We start from the raw sequence: 19,657 nt of genomic DNA, 5'->3' as shown, positions 1-19,657 counted from the left end.
AAAAAAAAAATTAACACTATTATTATTGTACGTGTTAAGTTGAATGGGCAGCTGCCAGAGAACTCTCTGTTGATGACATGCTGTTGCCAAGGATACTACATGTAGGTTCTAGAAGCTCGCTGGAGAAGAATGGAAAGACGGAATCACTCTTGGAGCATCCTTTGGGAAAAGAGAAGCAAAGTCTTTTGGCTTCTCTGTGTGGATTGAAAGGCAAAGTATCAAGTCTAACAGGGCTCAGTTATGCTTCTGAGCAAGTGGAAGGCTGATCAAACTGCATGGGCTAATGGGGAGGGCATCTTCCAATCTCTACACCAAGTATGTGGTAAAATAACCTTGGCTTACACTGAGAGGTAAGTATCAGAGGGGTAGCCGTGTTAGTCTGAATCTGTAAAAAGCAACAGAGGGTCCTGTGGCACCTTTAAGACTAACAGAAGTATTGGGAGCATAAGTATTGAGAGGTAAGTGGCTCCTGCCATTTTATCTTGTGCCAGATTACAGGGAAGAGCCAGAAAGTTGGATATAACCATAAGGTGGGGCAGTGCAGTGTCCTCTGCGGCTATTGGTCAGTCCAAGGGCCTCTAAAAGGGAGTGAGACTTGGTGGTGTTAGGCAGTGCAGGTCTAAATATAATGAAGGGCTGGGCCAAAATTTGGAGCCATCAGAGGGACAAACGCTGCTCCATCCTCCTGTTTTTGCTGAATAAGTAACTAATTCAGGGATTAGAGCTCTACTGTGGGGTTTTCTGAGAAGAAGATGTTTGATTATACTGTTCACTGTTAAAGATGTGTAACCTTTGAGGTTTGAATTGCCTTGCATCTGGCTGCAGTCCTGCCCTTTTTTAATATCTCTGCAGTATCTGAAAGAGCTTTGGAAATCAAAGCAGTGTGAAACATCAGTGAAATGGAGCACAATCTGGCCTATTTACTCATTCTCTCATGAATAATGCTGCCCAACAGACTTTATTCTTAGCACTGGTATGTTCCCAAAAGGGTACTTATTCTTCTTTAAACAAGTCTGAAGGCAAAGAAGTATTGTGAAGGTTGAACAATCAGTATTTTTTTCCCAGCCTTAGAGGGTAAATTGGGTATTGTTTGAAGCTGATATTACCAACTTCATCATGAGTGAATGGAGTTTTGTTTCTTAAACCAATGCTACAGCTCTCTCCTGCTTTTCATAATGTAGTTCTTAACTTTTGGCACACACTGAAGTGCATCTTGTTCCACAATTCTTCACCTGTCAGGAAAGCTTTCAATAGACAGACACTGTATATAATACATACAGCTGTATATTTCTACTGCAATCAGCTGTAGAATACACTGTGTTCCTTTTGAATTACTGTATCAAAAGTTTGTTAAATTGCTTGTACTGTAATTTTAAATTCTTTCTACAAGTCACTACTCTAATTACATTGTTTACCACATCTGGAAAATTCAAGTTGCCTCAAAGGCATGTAATTAACCAATAGATAGACAAACTATAGTAGATCCAAGGGAAATCTAAATTGCATATATACCATTATCTTATAGCTTTATATTCAGATTGGTTTCCAGTCATGAAATCATTCATAGGAAAAATGAGAGATCTTCCAAAACTGCTGTCAATGAGCAGCTATTCTCATACCAATCACTTGGGAATTATTGCAAACAAGCCGCACTTATGATAGCAAGAGTTAATCAGATGAATCCTCTGATCATCAATGGAAGAATGGCAATGCAGAAATAAAAATGAAGGTAATGGAGAAATTACCCTGGGTGTTGATCCTGATCCAGTACTCAGTGGGGTCAGTGGAAGGTGTCCCATTAACTTCTACAGTGAATTGATCAAGCCCCAAAGGAGTAACCCCATTTAGCAAAAAGAAGTCTGTGATGTAATATATACCCATTTATAAGCATAAATGCATTTATCCATATATACCCCCCCAAAGACTATTGAAATGGTCTATAAGAGACACAGATATCTAGTAGTAAGATCAGAACACTGAAAACTAGGACTCCTATATTATTGCTGTCGATGCTACTGACTTGCTATGTGGCCTTTTGAGAGTCATTTAATCGCTTGGTGCCACAGACTACCTATCTATACAATGGGGATATTAGTACTTAAATTACAGGAGAGTTTGTGGGCTGAATTAATTAATATCTATGAAGTACGTTATGATCCTCAGATGATATGTGCAAATACACTTTATGCAAGAAACTATTACTTTAATGTAACATAAAACAAATCAGTTTAATTAAAATGGTGCAAGTTTGTGTATAGGTAAGGACTGCGGTGTAATGGTAGATGTTGTCGGTCAGAAACTGAACAGAAATGGATCTTATGGCAGCCAAGACTAAAATATATTGGGAGTCCTTTGTATTCAGAGTTTGCCTAATTCCTGCCCATGCTAGGCCTTGATTTAGCTAAGGATATTAATCCCTCATTTTCATGAATGCTAAATTCATCCATTATTCCCATAGAAAGAACACACAAGGTCAGACCCTCATCTGGTTTCAATCAGCATAGCTATTTTGATTTCAATGGAACAACATCAATTTACAACAAGCTGAGGATATGGTCCAGAGTATACTTCTATCCTATTTCTAAGATACCTATCACCTTGGCACGTGAGCACAGAACATAGTTGTTTCAACAGCGTAAGAGCTCCAAAATGTGTTCTCCTGTGCACATACAGATGTTAATATGTTACACATACCACAGACCCCATGCCTCCAGCCTTTCAGGTGTACTCCTCTTGCAGCACAATCTCTGGAGTATGTAGAGAGCACGCTACACAGGGCCGCTTCACTCTTCTCAGCATTACAAGTGTCATAAACACAGTTCTAGGCAATACACAAGGAAACTGATATTATGATGAGAGCCCGAGCAGCAGAAACAAGGAGCCATCTTAACTATTTATATGATCATGAACTCGTTGCCAGTGAGACTTAACCCTCAATATTTGAAAGCCAAAGAATGTTCCTTTTTTGGATTACAAAGAGAACAAATTCAACTTTATTATGGGACAGTGCTTGCAACTTTTAAGGTACACAGATTATTGCCTCCTCATAACACACATTTGGTTAGCTGAGACTGAAACCCTGATCCTCCCTCTTAAAAAACACAGCCTCTACGACTGAGCTAAAGCAAGAGCTCTGTTAGCTATCACCTACAGAAATACCCTTATGTTCTTTCTAAGCTGCAACCAGTCAGTAGAAGGCAACATGCTCATATAGTGCCCATGCCTGCTCCTGCTTATATTAATGGGAAAAGCTCCCATTTGACATCAGTGGGAGAATTAGGCCAATAACTCTCACTGAAATCAACAGGAGCAGCAAAATTATCCACAACAAAATTCATTCCTGGTTTTGGTTAATTGCAACCTATTTTAAACATAGCTGGCCCATGAATTTTCAATGAGATTTAATAATTTGGAACATTTGAAAGGTAACTTACAAGCCATTTTTTAATTGGACCCAAAGGCACATTGGACAAGTCAGAGTTAAAATCCCGGGTGATCTAAGTGATTTGTATAAAAAAAAACACTAGGTTTTTTTTTTCAAAATTTTCAGAAACTTCTTTACCTTCAGAATAAACATGGCCATTTTCAGGGCAAGTCAGTTTTTCTGTATCATAATTACAGAGGTGCAAAATCAAGGCTTTCTAAGGACAGTTTGTTGCAATTTTAATAGGGAGTGACTAATGTCTCTTCACCACAAAGAGTATGATATAAAAGCCGCTGATGTTGAATATATTCTTTTTTTAGATCTGAATTTTAAATGAAGCTAAGTGTGAAGCCAAGATGTTTCAGAAGCACTGAACTGTATTATAACATCTTTCTTAGAAGATTCCTTAAGTAACATGTTAGATTACCTTCTAGGTATAAACAAAGTGCACAGAAAGCTTGTGTCTTACCTCCATCTATTCAGTTTCTTTTATTTAGACCTTGAGACCTACAAGTCTTATCATTTCACAATGAAAATGAGCTAGCACCATTTGTGGCAAGATATCAAACTAGTTAGTTTAAATGCCTTGCTGGTTACTAAAGCACCAGTCCAGCAAAACACTGAGGCCTATGCTTCACTTTAGACATATGAGCAGCCCCATTGACTACAATGGGGCTATGCATCAGAGCATCTGAAGAAGTGGGTTGTAGCCCACGAAAGCTTATGCTCTAATAAATTTGTTAGTCTCTAAGGTGCCACAAGTACTCCTGTTCTATAGCAGGGATGGTGAGCTTTGTAGTTGCAAAGAGTTCTTTCAGAAATAGTCCAGTTTTCTAGACTCCTCTTGACCATACAGTCCTGGGTAAACAATAGACTTTTGATGTAACCTTCTGTTTATTCGGATGCATCCGAAGAAGTGGGTTGTAGCCCACGAAAGCTTATGCTCTAATAAATTTGTTAGTCTCTAAGGTGCCACAAGTACTCCTGTTCTTTTTGCGGATACAGACTAACACGGCTGCTACTCTGAAACATCTCTGCTATGAATCTGAACCTCAATGAATTGAACCCATGCCTGTATGTATATTGATCTTTTAACCATACTCTCTCTCTCTTTTCTTTTTTAATACATTTTAGTTTAGTTAATAACAATTGGCATAAGTGTGTATTTGGGTTAGATCTGGAATATTCAATAACCTGGGAGGTAATGTGTCCGATCCTTTGGGATTGGTAGAACCTTTTATTTCATACGATGAAATAAAATTTTCAGAAAACTTCATCATATTTGACGAGGGTACCCGGATGGAGGCCTGAGGCTGGATCACTTTAAAGGAACTGTGTTGTTTGAACTTCTGAGTAACCAGTAAGGTATAACAGAAGCTGTTTAATGCTGGTTTGGTAAATCTAAGTATTGAATTATCCACCAGCTTTGGGGTTTGTCTGCCCCATTCTTTGTAGTTCACCCTAATTGAGTGACCACAGCTGGCCCCACTGGGACCCCGGTCACAGTGGCGTAGTAGTTCTAGGATACATATTACCACAGGTTAATTAACCACACGCTTGTCAAAAAATTAATTTTGAGATTGGAGAGTTTAAAGGTTAAAAATCAGTTACAATGAGTGACCCATGATCAAGATCCTGACAGAAAAAGCCTGGAAGAATTGTGCTCACAGAGGGAGTTGTCTTTTAAAAAAAAGCCCCAGAGTAGGAACTGAAAAATCTGTTAATTGCCAGTGATAAGGAAGTAGACCCAGCAAAAATGTTTGCATTGAGAAACCAGCAGCAATTTGAACATGAACAAAAAATAGCTGATATGAAAAGAGAAGCTGCTGAAAGAAAGAAAGAAAGAAAGAAAGAAAGAAAGAAAGAAAGAAAGAAAGAAAGAAAGAAAGAAAGAAAGAAAGAAAGAAAGAAAGAAAGAAGCCCATGCAAGGCACATGGAACGGCTGGCTGCTGAGGAGAAGGTTGCTAGACTTAAGATCCAAATAAAAAAAAAAAAAAACAATGGAAGAACAGCAGAAGCAGTATCATCCTGAAAAGCCAGCTCCTCTCAACAACAAAGATGGGGATAGAATCTATCCAGTTTATAACAATGTTGGTATGTTGTATGAGTCTAAGCAGTTGTCTGTGTGTAACCAAATATACCCCAACACTGCCACCTTTTATGTAAATGCTTTTACTTTGAGCTCAGGTAAAGGTAACCCCATAACATGTGCAGAGAATGTAAAAATCAATGGAAAAGCTGTTTAGGGCAAATTACAGCTTCTAATATCACTCTTGTTAAAGCAGATCTTGTCAAAAAGGAAGACTACTTACCAGATAAGAGTGTTAATAGTGTAATCCTCTATGAGTTTACTGTAAGTGTGCCTTTAGCCAAAATCCACCTTGAGTGGAATGGTGTTAAACAGGAAGTTATAGATGGTATAAGGAAGTTATTGCCTAAGAATCTTTTGATTGGGGATGATATTAAAGCTTTGTTCAGTCAGGTTGACATAAACCAGTCAGAGGAAAGAAATAATCCTAAACCTGTGTCAATTAAGGGCAAGGACTTGCCTATGGAGTGTTTCTCCGAATGCTTGTCTGAGAAAGTTAGCTGTTTATCTGTGCAAAAAAAGCAGATTGTCTGTAAATGAAGTTTCTGAATGTCTGTCTAGTATCTCAGAAATGAATTGGAAATTAAATAAAGCACAGAGAATACTCTTTGGTCAGGAAAATGTTTCTCTAGAGCAGATTAAAGTTAATGGTCAGGTTAAAGCCCTAACTGAGGAAAGGGTACATTCTTAGAGAGTAATAGATCGTTGGCTAGTAAAGCTTGTAAAAGGTGACTTGACTATGTTGTCTACTGACAAACTGGAAACTTGTGGCAAGGAAGAAATGGATCCTAAGCTTGTAGCTGTTGTCAGCAAAGAGAGCTGCAGGGGAGAAAACACTTCTAACCCTTTGACTATGAAGTCTACCAGCTAGCCTGAAAGCAGGGCTGGATTAATCTTTTGTGGGCCTGGCGTCAAACATATTTGTGGGCCGCCATGGAGGCAATGGAGCGTGGCATGGGGAGATCAGTCCCCAGAGCGAGGGGCCAGCCAGAGTCAATGGGGCATGGCGGCAGGGGCAGCCCCACTCCACCCAGCCCAGTGCGAGGGCACTATTTACAAACTGGTAGTTGCCAGATGCACAGTGGCCCGCCTGACCCTGTGCTGCCAGTGTGCCCCTTCCCCTCGGAGGCAGCCCATGCCATGCCACACCCCCGCCCAACAACTCCCCAACTCCCTATGGCCAGAGCCCCCCCCAGACCCACTATGCCCAGTGCTCCCCCAGACCTCCCCCACAAATGCACAGCATTTTGCACAAAATCATCCCTGCCCAGAGCCCCCCTGCCCACAGCCCCACCACAACTGCCCAACACCCCACATAGAACCCCCACTCCCTAGTGCCCCAACACACAGATCTTCCCCACCTCCTCACAGCCCAACCCCCCACCCCAACCCCCCAGAGACCCACTCCCCCATGCCCTGCCTCCCGGCCACACTCACTGGCCCTGCTGGGAGGCGAAATCGCTCCAGCCCCTCAGGAGTAGTGTGATTAACCAGGCCAGGGTCTGCCCCGGCCAGGATCCCTCAAGATGCACTTGCCTGGAGGGGCCCAGCCAAGCCCCGCATGCTGTCGCCCCCCACCCAATCCCCAGCTGAGACTGGCCAGGCTTCTGCACCAGTCCCAGATGGCTCAGCTCTGGGGAGACAGGCAGGGCCCCACAGGTGGTGGGAAGCAGGAGCTGGAGGTGCACTGGGGTCCGGCCAGGGGGCAGAGAGGAGCAGGGGGCGGAGGGGCCAGGAAGCAGAGAGGAGACCTCAGCCAGCCGGCGGGCAGGCTGAGAGGAGCAAGTGGTGGGCCGGGGGAGCGAGCAGGGTCTCGGGGTGCAGTGCAAGTGGAGCAGGCCAGGGCCCCTTCTAAGCATGGGCCCAGCTCCATGGAGCCACTGGCGCCATTGTAAACCCGCCACTGCCTGAAAGGGAATTGTGTAAATATCCTCCTAATGTGCCAGAAGTGATTCTGGATGTAAGTGAAACTCAGAAGGAGTTTGGTTATTTGTCTGTTGTGCCAAAGTCTGTTCTGGACATAACAAAAGTTCAGAAAGAATCTGTTGCAGTGCATGATATTACAGAAGGAAAGGAATTTCTGGGTGAAATCTTTGAAGTTTGTGAGAAGTCAATAGCTGTGCCCTAGGGAGGGGTGAAAAGGAATTGCTTCCTTTGACTCTTAATGGGCCATTGTTGATAGTAAACAGTCTCTCTTCTGAGGAAAGTGTATTGGTGCCTAATGGCCAAAGTCTTTCAAATAAAAATGAATCTACTGAATTTGCTTTGGAAAAAGCTAGTGTGGATAGCTTAAAGGAGGCTTCATTAGCTAATATTGGAAGTGAACAGTCTGTGTCTCGGGTTCAAGGAAAAGGCTGCATTCCTGGCTTTACACAGCAAAGCAGCCTTATGAATAGACCCATAGACACTTGGGAATTGTCGTGTGATTTCTTAGTAAGTTCTAATGCATCTGATGCCTTGTGGGTGCGGAAATTGGTAGTTGAAAAGCAGCTGTGTCCACAATAGAAAAGAACCACAAACCCTTGCAGAACATTCTTAAACTCTGTTTTGTTACTTCCTCCTTGGCATCAGTGCATTTAATTTTAAAGAGCAAGTAGAATACGGCAAGTAATCCCCACCTGATCAGAATACATTTATGGCAGGTCAAGTTTTGGACTAGATTAAAACAATTCCTTACCTTGACATATGATGAGGGATCTACAACGGAATGACAGGAAGCAAATACACCACTTGTGTTAGACAGAAGTTCACACCAGTGCTGCCCAAATTTTTCTGAAAGGGAAAATAGGGATAAACTACCCACATCTGCAAATTTATAATCTCCCTCTTTCTCAATGGGCTTTACAAATCTCGAAAATGTTTTTCATCTTGAAGATATTTTAAGACATTCAGGTAAGAGTGGAAGGAAATCGTAGACAATCAGAAACCATGGTGATGAGTGTGATTAGATTGACAGATATAGTGGTCTGAACATTTCCATTTGCTACTAATATCAGTCCTGTGGTTTAGGTTTGCAGGACAGATGTTAGAATGCATTTTTCTCACTTCAATCACTTTTTTCCAGTCACTTCCAAAGACATGATCGAACTAGCCATGTGATCACCAGCAAACTGTAGATTTCCTAACACATGGTGGCACTTACCAGGGCAGATCTTGCACTGAAGCCAAACTGGCAGTTTTGGCTGCACATAGGTACAGCTTGTTCAGAAAGGACAGGCAGGGAAAAAGGGAGAACGTGTTGCCTTGCATATCAAAGATGTATACACTTGCACTGAGGTTGAGATAAAAATGAGAGGCAACCCTGTTGAAAGTCTCGAGGTAAGGAAAAAAGGAGTAAAAACCAAGGGTGACGTTATGGCAGGAGCCTACTATAGACCAACTAACCAGGAAGAAGAGGTGGATGAGGATTTTTTTAAACAACAAATAAAATAATTGAAAGCACAGGACTTGGTGGTGATGGGGGATTTCAAATACCCACACATCTGTTGGGAAAATAATACAGCAGGGCACAGGTTATCCAACAGATTCTTGGAATGCATTGGAGGCAATTTTTATTAAAGAAGGTGGAGAAAGCAACTAGGGGAGAGGCTGTTCTAGACTTGATTCTGACAAATGGGGAGGCACAGGTTGAGAATTTAAAGGTGGAAGGCAGATTGGGTGAAAATGATCATAAAATGATAGAGATCATGATTCTAAGGAATAGTAGGAGGGAAAATAGCAGAATAAAGACAGTGAACTTCAAGAAGGCAAACTAACTAACTCAGAGAACTGGCAGGTAAGATTTGATGGGGAGCAAGTCTAAGGGAAAAAAGAGTTCAGGAGAACTGGCAGTTTTTTATGGAGACATTATTAAGAGCACAAAAGCAAACTATCCCAATGAGTAGAAAAGATAGAAAGTATGGTTGGAGACTACCCCGGCTTAACCAGGAGATCTTCAATGACCTGAAACTCAAAAAAGAGTGATACAAAAAGTAGAAACTAGGTCAATTTATGAAGAATGAATATAAAAAAACACACACACACAAGCATGTAGGAATAAAATTAGAAAGCCCAAGGCACAAAATGAGATTAAACTAGCTACGGACATAAAGGCTAACAAGAAAACATTGTCCAAGTACATCAGAAGCAAGAGGAAGACCAACAAAAGGGTAGGCCCATTACTTAATGAGGAGGGAAAGACAATAACAGAAAATGCAGCAATGGTCAAAGAGTGAAATGTCTCTTTTGTTTCATTTTTTACCAAAAAAGGTACCAGTGTTTGGATAACTAATATAGTAAACATCAGTGTAAATGGGGAGAATCTGAGGCTAAAATAGGGAAAGAACAAGTTAAAAATTACTTAGACAAGTTAGATGTCTTCAAGTTGGCAGGGCCTAACAAAATATATCTAGAATACTTAAGGAACTGACTGAATAGATCTCTGAGCCATTAGTGATCATCTTTGAGAACTCATGGAGGACAGGAGAGATCCCAGAGGACTGGAAAAGGGCAAATATAGTGCCTACCTATAAAAAGGGGAATAAGGACAACCCAGGATATTATCAACCAGTAAGCTGAACTTCTGCACCCAGAAAGACAATGGAGCAAATATTCAAGCAATCTGTGCATAAGCTTCAAGAAGATAATAAGGTGATAAATAACAGTCAACATGGATTTGTCAAGAACATATCATGTCAAAACAACCTGACAACATCCCTCTTTGACAGGGTAGCAAGCCTTTTGGATGGGGGAAGCACTGGATGTGATATATCTCAACTTTAGTAAGGCTTTTGATACTGCTTCTTATGACCATCGCATGAGCAAACTGAGGAAATATAGCCTAGATGAATCTACTATATAAGGTGGGTGCATAACTGATTGGAAAACCATACTCAGAGAGTAGTTTTCAATGGTTTCCAGTCAAGTTGGAAGGTCATATCATGTGGGGTCCTGCCTGGATCTGTCCTGTGTCTGGTTCTGTTCAATATCTTCATAAATTATATGGTTATAAAGTTTGCGAATGATACCAAGCTGGAAGGGGATACAAATGCTTCGGAGGACAGGATTAGAATTCAAAATTATCTTGGCAAACTGGAGAAATGGTCTGAACTAAGTAGGATGAAATTCAGTAAGAACAAATGAAAAGTTCTACACTTAGGAAGGAATGATCAATTTCACAAATACAAATGGGAAATGACTGCCTAGGAAGAAGTACTGCAGAAAAGGATCTGTGTGTTACAGTAGATCACAAATTAAATATGAGTCAACAATGTAACACTGTTGCAAAAAAAGCCAACATCATTCTGGGATGTATTAGCAGGGGTGTTGTAAGCAAGACACGAGAAATAAATCTTCCACTCTACTCAGCACTGATAAGGCCTCAACTGGAGTATTGTGTCCAGTTCTGGGTGCCACATTTCAGGAAAGATGTGGACAAATTGGAAAGTCCAGAGGAGAGCAACAGAAATGATTAAATGTCTAGAAAACATGAGCTACAAGGAAAGACTGAAACAAATGCGTTTGTTTAGTCTGGAAAGGAAGACTGCGGGGGAATATGATAAAAGCCTTCAAGCACTTGAAGGGTTCTTATAAAGAGGAAGGTGATAAATTGTTTTCCTTATCCTTTGAGGACAGCACGAGAAGTAATAGGCTTAAATTGCAGCAAGGGAAATTTAGGTTAGACACTAGGGAAAGCTTCCTAACTGTAAGGGTAGTTAAGCCTGAAACAAATTATCTAGGGAGATTGTGGAATCTCCATCAGTGGACGTTTTAAAGAACAAGTTAGATAAACTCCTCTCAGGGATGGTCTAGAAATCTAGATAATACTTAGAACTTCCTCAGTGCAGGGGACTGGACTAGATGACTTATCAAGTTCCCTTCCGGTCCTACACATCTATGATTCTGTGATTCTATGGAATGCAGGGGCAGGCTTATTGGGCCAGATCCTCAACTAGTGCAGTATGGTGTAGTTCCACTGATTTCAGTGGTGCTGTGTCAATTTATATCAGCAGATGATATGGAGCATAATGTTAATAACAATATATTTTTAGTCTTTAAAGCCTTTATTCTAATATATCTTCATTGGGTTTTCAAATTAATCAGTGATCAAATCAAATGGAAAGTGCCACATCTTTCTGCATTACTGTGTATGTTCTGTTTTAAAAACAAAACTATCACCTTTTAAACATGGAAGAACAACCTTTTCAAGGTTAAACCACCTCCAGACTAAACCATTGAGTTTTCTCTTCTAATAGCATTGGAAGACAGACAGCTCTTGCGACCATAAACTCCCTGGTTAAAAGATTTCTAAAGCAATATAGGCTACCGGAAATACAACAGACATTTAGCTCTGGAACATCAATGAGGATAAGTACCTTTGTCCACACTGTTTGCACAAGGGTCCTGAAAGTTATCTTCAACATCAGGACAGCTGCCCCTAGTCTTCCATGAGTTACCAAAGGCTGAAGCTGAATCCTCCACAACTCCACTAACTGTCCGAAAGTCATCAATCTGGATGTTGTTGAAATTGCCACAAAGACCTGGGTGGGGGATAAATCACAATCAAATGGTATAAATAGGGTTTTGAGATTTAGAGGGATGAGCTTAGCTCTCTGATGCTCTAGGTTTCCATCCAGGAAGTAGGAGACAAAGACTTGTCTTGCTTGGTATATTTAATATCCACACACAGTAGACTAGTCTTTTTAAGGTTTAATTTTTATTATCTATACTACAGTAGAACCAAGGGGCCCCAACAGAGACTGGTGCTGTACATACACATAGTGAGAGACTGTCTCTGCCTCAAAGAGTTTACAAACTAAAGAAATGGCAAAAAAAAGTTGGAGAAACAGAATATTATGCCATTTTACAGGTAGGAAACAAAGGCACTGAGAGGTTAAGTGACTTGCCGAGGGTGTAACAGAAAGTCTGTGGAAAAGCTAGGAATCTAATCCACAGCCCTTGAGTCCCAGCCCAATATCTTAACCAGTCTTCCTTTATAGTCTAATCATTCAAAAGATTCTCACATACCACATAATATGAAATTCAATTTATCTACCTCAGCAGAGTGGAAGGATTTAGTCGATCCTACCTAGACTTTAAGTTTTTGTTCCAGGTGTGACATTGCACTCAATATGTTTATGGAAATATGCTTATGAGTGTGAATATAATGTAACTGGAATATGCTTTATGCAAAAGGTCTCTTGTAAGGTATCATTACAAAGCTTATAATCTACTGAGTGTGTTCATCCTATTTGTATGAATGTATCATTCTTGTATCTGAAACTAGAAATATGAAGTATTATTCTGAGGTCCTATTGTAATTATGCAAAGTGTGGGCAATTAATGGTGGGTTGGAATCTTGAGGGATCCCATTAACCAGGACAATTGGTTGTAAATGGCTCTGTTTACTCGCAAACCTTCCTGGGTACATGCAGGCCAACACTGAAAGAATGGAGAATGAGGTCTTACAGTGACATGTGATCATGTCACCTGGTACTGGAATCCATCTTAAACCTGTTGCTTTTCCATTTAGAAGGAAGGGTGGGAACCCAGAGAGAGACAAAGGATTCCCGCCTTGTGCCAAAGCTATAAAAGAAGGTGGAACCGAACAAAGGGGGCTGCAATCATGAGAAATCCCCTAGTTACCACCTGAGCTGGAACCAACAAGAACTGTACCAGGGGAAAGGATTGGGCCCAGACCACGAAGGAGTCTAATCTGTGAAAGAAGCTTATTGGAACATCTCTGAGTGTGAGATTTACCTGTATTCAGTTTCTTAATGTATTAGGCTTAGACATGTGTGTTTTGTTTTATTTTACTTGGTAACTTACTTTGTTCTGTCTGTTATTACTTGAAAACACTTAAATCCTACTTTTTATACTTAATAAAATCCCTTTTGTTTATCAATTAACCCAGAGTAAGTGATTAATACCTGGGGGAGCAAACAGCTGTGCATATCTCTCTATCAGTGTTATAGAGAGTGGACAATTTATGAATTTATCCTGTATAAGTTTTATACAGAGTAAAACAGATTTATTTGGGATTTGGATCCCATTCGGAGCTGGGTGTTTGGGTGCTGAAGACAGGAGCACTTCTTAAGCTGTTTTCAGTTAAGTCTGAAGCTTTGGGGTGTGGTTCAGACCCTGGGTCTGTGTTGCAGCAGAGTAGCATGTCTGGCTCAACAAGGCAAGGTCCTGGAGTCCCAAGCTGTCAGGGGAAATGGGCTCAGAGGTAGTTTCAGCATGTCAGGTGACAGTCCCAAGGAGGTTTCTGTGACCGAACCCATCACACCAGGGATGCAAGGTATTTGAATAAGGCTCTCAGTTCACTAAGGTCAAAATGGAAGCAAGTAATTTGGACAGGAAGGGTGATGGATGTACCATTATAACATGGGTAGACATCAAGAGCGTAATATACTGTACCAGATGTGTGATTTTGGTAAGAGTCATCCACTGTTATGAACAGCTGCATAATGGGTTTTATTTGCACTTGGATCTGTACTCCAAATGAGGTCAAGATGTTGATGTAGAATGTAGACGGTCTGAAGATAGTGATGCCATCTAAAAATATATAAATATATCTTTACCAAGAAAATATGCACAAACCTGCATATATGTGAAGAGTGGACGACACCAAATGTACACCTCCATTTGCTTGCTCACTGAACAGGAATGTAGCAATTGTGGTCCATCTAGTCAAGTATCTTGTCTCTGACAGTGGCCAGAAACAGATGCTTCAGAGGAAGGTGCAAGAACCTGCTGCAGGCGGGTGTGGGATAACCTGGGGCAGATGTGAACACTGAAGAAGGAACACTTACCTCTAGTTATTGGCAGCACTGCAATGAAATTATTGATATAGACATTTCCACAGGAACAGAGTCGGATATTCTGCAAATGGAAAATGAAATATGCCACAATGACAATCAAATATCAAAGAAAGGGATGGAATTGGCATCACATTCTGACATGCTTCACCCTTGGAAACTTCTGACAGAAGGGAGAGTCTTCAATAAATCAAGACCCCTCCGCCCCATAACACAGTTTGATATTATCTGGTGAGTGGTGTTGTCCAGGGATCTGTGCAGCAACACTGAAAAATTCTGAGAGCTGTACTGGAAAAAAAGAGAACCCATCCCCTAAGCAATATCATTGACAGCATATGTTAACTCACTTAACTTTTTGAGGACAATAGAGGAAATTTACTTAGAGGAAATTTACATCGTCAGAGCACTGTGCAGACATCAGGCCTGATTCTGTTCCCAGAGGAGTAAATTGGAATTTTGCCATAGGCTACAGGGGGAGCGAGATCAGGCCTTCCATCTGGAAAACAATGTGCTGTTATGGTGACTCTACTCCACAAAGGAGATTAGAGAGGATACAGCACAAGGTAACAAAGGTACTATCAGGTCTCAAGAATCTTAATGATAAGAAAGGTATAAGGGACCTGGGCTTCTATTTATTTCTTGGAAAAGAGGAGATGTTTTTGAAGTAGAAATTCTCAAAATTATGAAAAGGACCAAGAAGGCTAATAGAGATTCTTTTTGAATCTCTTACCACTGTGAAAAATGCAAGAGGCAGAATCTCAAAAGTTAGGAACTTAGGAGAAAACAGAGGATTGCTGTAAAACTAAGCTGGTAAACATATGGACCAGAGGAGACCCATAAAACCAAATTCAAGCCTCTTTCCCTTTTCCCTTCAAAACAGTCAAGAAGGCATGCTGCAAGGGTGGTGATACTTTAGATCCATTTTTGGTGGCTCCTCCTTACCCCCATCCCATATATGTATATAAGAATTGCCTAACTTAGGTTGGAGGAAGTTCCCAGGAAAGATAATTGAAGCAAAAAGTACAAATGAATTCAATAATTCCCCAATGGTTTGTTCCTGGAGTAGGAGAGTATGTGGACCATCAGAAAACATACAGGTTAGAGAAACAATGGTCTTGTGATCAAGGCACCCAACAGAGACTCCTGAGATCTATGTCTGTGTGGCTTTGAGTAACTCAGTCTCTGTGTTCCACCGTTATCTATCAAATGGGGACAATAATACATCCCCTCTCCCACCCTTCATCAGTCTGTTTAGATGGTAAAAATCTTTGGGGCAAGGACTGCCTCTTCTTATGTGTTTATACAGAGCCTAGCACAGAGCTCTGATCTTGTAGGGGAATATTACAAACATTTAATCAAAAAGTGCAGGCATGGAGGGCCAGATGATCTTTCCTGGTCCTTACATTTCTTTTTAACCTAAGTAGTTACCAATGACTTACAAGGGCTCTTAATGTGACTAATACATTCTTCAAGCAAGTCATAGTGCTTGATATCCCACACTGAATGATCTCTCCAACAACCACAAAGCTGCTGCCATTGTCCTGAAAGTAAGCCAGAAAAACAGGTATGTAAACCATTTTCTATCATATAATAAGAAACAAGCAGTGGGGAAAATAGATTTCTAAAATATTTACAGGGAAATAGGAAAGGACCCAGACATGCCAACTACAATTGCAAAATGTTACCTTTCACTCCCACTTGCAAAACCATGCCCGTTAACCTTCCCCTTATGGTCCATTCCTTCAGTATCTGCTGCTAGTCTATTTTTCAAAGGGCTACTTGGAGGTGGGTCTTTGGATAAGAAGGGGCCAGCTCATTCACCTGTGTTTGCCAGACAATTTTCCACCAGGATAAAGTGAGGAAATCTATGCTAATAGGTCCCCTAGAAAAGTAAATAATTTTTTAAAACTTATTTAAAATGTTGTGTTGATGCAGAAAGGACCCACTGATAAGCACAGAGCAGATGAGATTCAGACTTATGAGGTAGCAAATAGGACCACTCGTGCTTAAAAGTTAAGCACATGCTGAAGTGCTTTGTTAGATTGGGAGCCATCTGAGCAAATGAGGCGATAAAGCTCTAACATATCTTAGCTTTTAATCCTAAATAGATTGAGAAATTAAAGAAGCTATTTTTCATACCTTAGCTAAGACATAATGACAATTGCCATGAAAAATGAACTCTTTGTTATCAAACGTAGTAATGTGGAACCCTCCCTCCACGTTGCAATTTCCAGAAAGAGGCAGAGATACACAAACCCATCGGCCACCAGCACAGGTACTATAAAAAACAAAGAGGAACAGTTATAATCGGAATACATGTGAGGAGATATCATCTGTGTTGAAAATTTGAGATGTCTGTATAAATCAGTCACTTCTTCCTGTTGTTAGTAGAGCTGACTGAAACTTAGAATTTCCTTTTCAGGGAAATTTCAACATTTTGACATTTGTTTCATTCTGAATCAGAACAAAAACAAATATTTTCAAAATTTTCTGCAAAACAGAAATTCCAAATTGGAAAATTTTCATTTTGGAATTCTGAAATTTTGTTTAGAATTTTATTTTATTTTATAATATTTTTTATTTTTACATTACTTCATAACATGCACTAGTATAAAAATCACACATCATAATGTGACAGATATAATGGTTCAAATAGTCTATTACTTTATTTTATTTCATTTTTAAAATAATCAATTGCAGCTGCTACTTAATACTGATTGATTGATTATCTTCCTTTCTAGATCAAATTGTTTCCTGTTCATGTTGTAATGAAACGGTTTGAATAAAATTTCAGAATTCCCTGAAACAAAGCTTTGGGATTCCCCAAACAAAAATTTCAGAAACAACATTTTTTAAATTTGGAAATATTATTTTTCCCGTGGAATGTCAGAGACAATTGACACATTTTTTAAACGTGTCTGTTTCTATCCACAATGGCATGTTCAGTTGGAAAGACATTTCAATGCATAGTTTTGGACCACCTCTAGTTAGTTTGTTACTCAGCTACCTATTCAATGCAATGCTCCTCCCAAATGTATAAGGCTTTGCATCATCAGGCCCTGAAAGAATAAAAGCTTACTGAAGTTAATGGAAAGAAATTTACCCTTGGGTACTTAAAGATCTAGCTGAAGCAATCCTGGAACCATTAACCGTTATCTTCAAGAACTATTTGGAGGATGAGTGAGGTTCGAGAGGACAAGACAAGGGCAAACATAGTACCTATCTTTCACAGCGGGGAACAAAGATGACCTGCGAAATTACAGACTAGACAGCCTAACTTCTATACTTGGAAAGATACTGGAACAAATGGTTAAACAACCAATTTGTGAGCACCTGAAGGATAATAGACTGAATAAGTAATAGCCCACATGGATTTGTCAAGAACAAATCATGCCAAACTAACCTAATTTCCTTCTTTGACAGTGGTATTGGGCTAGTGCATAGGCAGGAAGCAGTAGACATGATACATCTTGATTTTGACACAGTCTCTCATGACTATCTCATAAGCAAACTAGGAAAATATAACTACTGTATAAAGTGGGTGCAGAACTGGTTGGAAAACTGTACTCAGTCAAGGTGGAAGGAAATATCTGCAGGGATCTGTCCTCTGTCTGTTTTATTCAATATCTTCATAAATTATTAGGATAATAGCATAGAGAGCACACTTATAAAGTTTGTAGACAATATCGAGCTGGAATTCAATAACAAGTGCAGAGTACTACATTTAGGATTTAAAAAATCAAATGCACAAATACAAAATGGAGAATAAGTGGCTAGGCGGTAGTACTGCAGAAAAAGGTTTGGGGGTTATAGCTCTACTTGGCACTGGTGAGGTCTCCTCTGGAGTATTCTGTGCAGTTCTGGGCACCGCATTTTAAGAAAGATGTGGACACACTGGAGACATGGTTAATCTTGAGAAAAGAAGCCTGAGGGGGACCTTATAACAATCTTCAAATATGTTAAGGCCTGCTATAAAGAGGCCAGTGATCAATTGTTCTCTATGTCCACTGAAGTTAGGACAAGAAGTAATCGGCTTAATATGCAGCAAGGGAGATGTAGATTAGATATTAGGAAAAACTTTGTAACTATAAAGATAGTTAAATAGCAGAATAGGTTACCCAGGGAGGTTGTGGAATTGCTACCATTGGAGGCTTTTAAGAACAGGTTAGACAAACACCTGCCCGGGATGATCTAGGTATACATGGTCCTGCCTCTGTGCACAAGGATGGACTAGATGACCTCTTGAGGTCCCTTCCAGCCCAACATTGCTTTGATTCCTGTAATTCAATGGGCTTTGACTCAGGCCCTTGAAAGGGACACTATTTCAAAACCCAGGATGTTATAATTAGTTGAGAAATATCTTACAGATTCTAAATCAATAGCTTTCTCCCCAGTGTTGCAGAGAACATAAATGAGTCTGTATGCAGGGCCTACACCACTTTGTGCTGCAGATGCAGCTGTTCAGCAGGTATGGAGAACTCAAGCTAACAGGGAATCTTCATTCTTAGAGCAATGCACATATGAGGAAAACAGCGAAACATGGGCATATTGCTTGGACTTCATGAGGAACTAGGGAAATTTTGCAAACAGGAAAAGACAAGGCCAGCAGGAAGAGCAAGCTTGTTTGTTGAGCTTCTCAATGGACACTAGAACGATGAATAGAAGAGTAAAATGAAAACTGGCAAACAGCATACATGACAGGTCTCTTCAGTGAAAACCTTTTATAGGTGAAGACTAGAGATGGGCTCAAGCTGCAAAGTTTGGACCCAGATCGACACATTCTCAACATTGAGGGGGGTTTAGATCCAGGGCTTTGAAGCAGACCATTATTTCTATAGGAACTAACTGTGAATGCAACCCACACTAACACAGTGTAACCGTCCCCCCATAGTGACTAGACCACGTAGAAGTTTGAGTCAGCTAATGCCTCCAAGCTAACTAGACCTGATCCTTTATCTCAGACAGGAGAGGCTCATGCTTGCAGCTTCTGAAGTCTCAGGTTCAGTATCAGCAAAGGACTCCCAACTAACTACATGATGTTCAGATCTCACTCTGACCTTCTCTAGAGTCTGGTGGTGATCAGATCTTAAGTTTTGTGTCAATACTATCTTTAGTTAAGACAAATATTAGGACCGGGGTGTGGAGACAATGACATTTAACTCATCAATGCTTTCTAATAAATGCATCTGCTACATTAATATAATTAGGCTTGTAACAATACCAGTTTTGAGAAGGAGTGGAGTAGGACCCTCCAGTTGCATAGACTTTGCCTTGAAACATGCATGGACAGCTGTTAGTGGGGATGCATTTGTTGCCATTCATGTCATCGAGAATAGTCCCTGTTC

General features: G+C 40.4%; 1 protein-coding gene across 1 annotated transcript in view; it reads right to left on the bottom strand.

Annotated features, from left to right (window-relative positions):
• Positions 1-19,657, bottom strand: part of LOC128836122 (mucin-5B-like) — a 69,921-nt gene that overhangs the window by 36,831 nt on the left and 13,433 nt on the right. Inside the window, exons 8-15 of the mRNA XM_054026137.1 lie at positions 19,534-19,651; positions 16,452-16,590; positions 15,752-15,853; positions 14,307-14,376; positions 13,912-14,049; positions 11,868-12,032; positions 8,192-8,286; positions 2,695-2,821 (exon numbers count right to left, since the gene is read on the bottom strand). Of these exons, the coding sequence (XP_053882112.1) occupies positions 2,695-2,821; positions 8,192-8,286; positions 11,868-12,032; positions 13,912-14,049; positions 14,307-14,376; positions 15,752-15,853; positions 16,452-16,590; positions 19,534-19,651 (954 nt within the window). The remainder of the gene's footprint in view (positions 1-2,694; positions 2,822-8,191; positions 8,287-11,867; positions 12,033-13,911; positions 14,050-14,306; positions 14,377-15,751; positions 15,854-16,451; positions 16,591-19,533; positions 19,652-19,657) is intronic.

This window comes from Malaclemys terrapin, chromosome 4, assembly GCF_027887155.1.
Source record: "Malaclemys terrapin pileata isolate rMalTer1 chromosome 4, rMalTer1.hap1, whole genome shotgun sequence".
Taxonomy (NCBI): Eukaryota; Metazoa; Chordata; order Testudines; family Emydidae; genus Malaclemys; species Malaclemys terrapin.
This window is presented reverse-complemented; position numbering and strand designations above follow the sequence as displayed.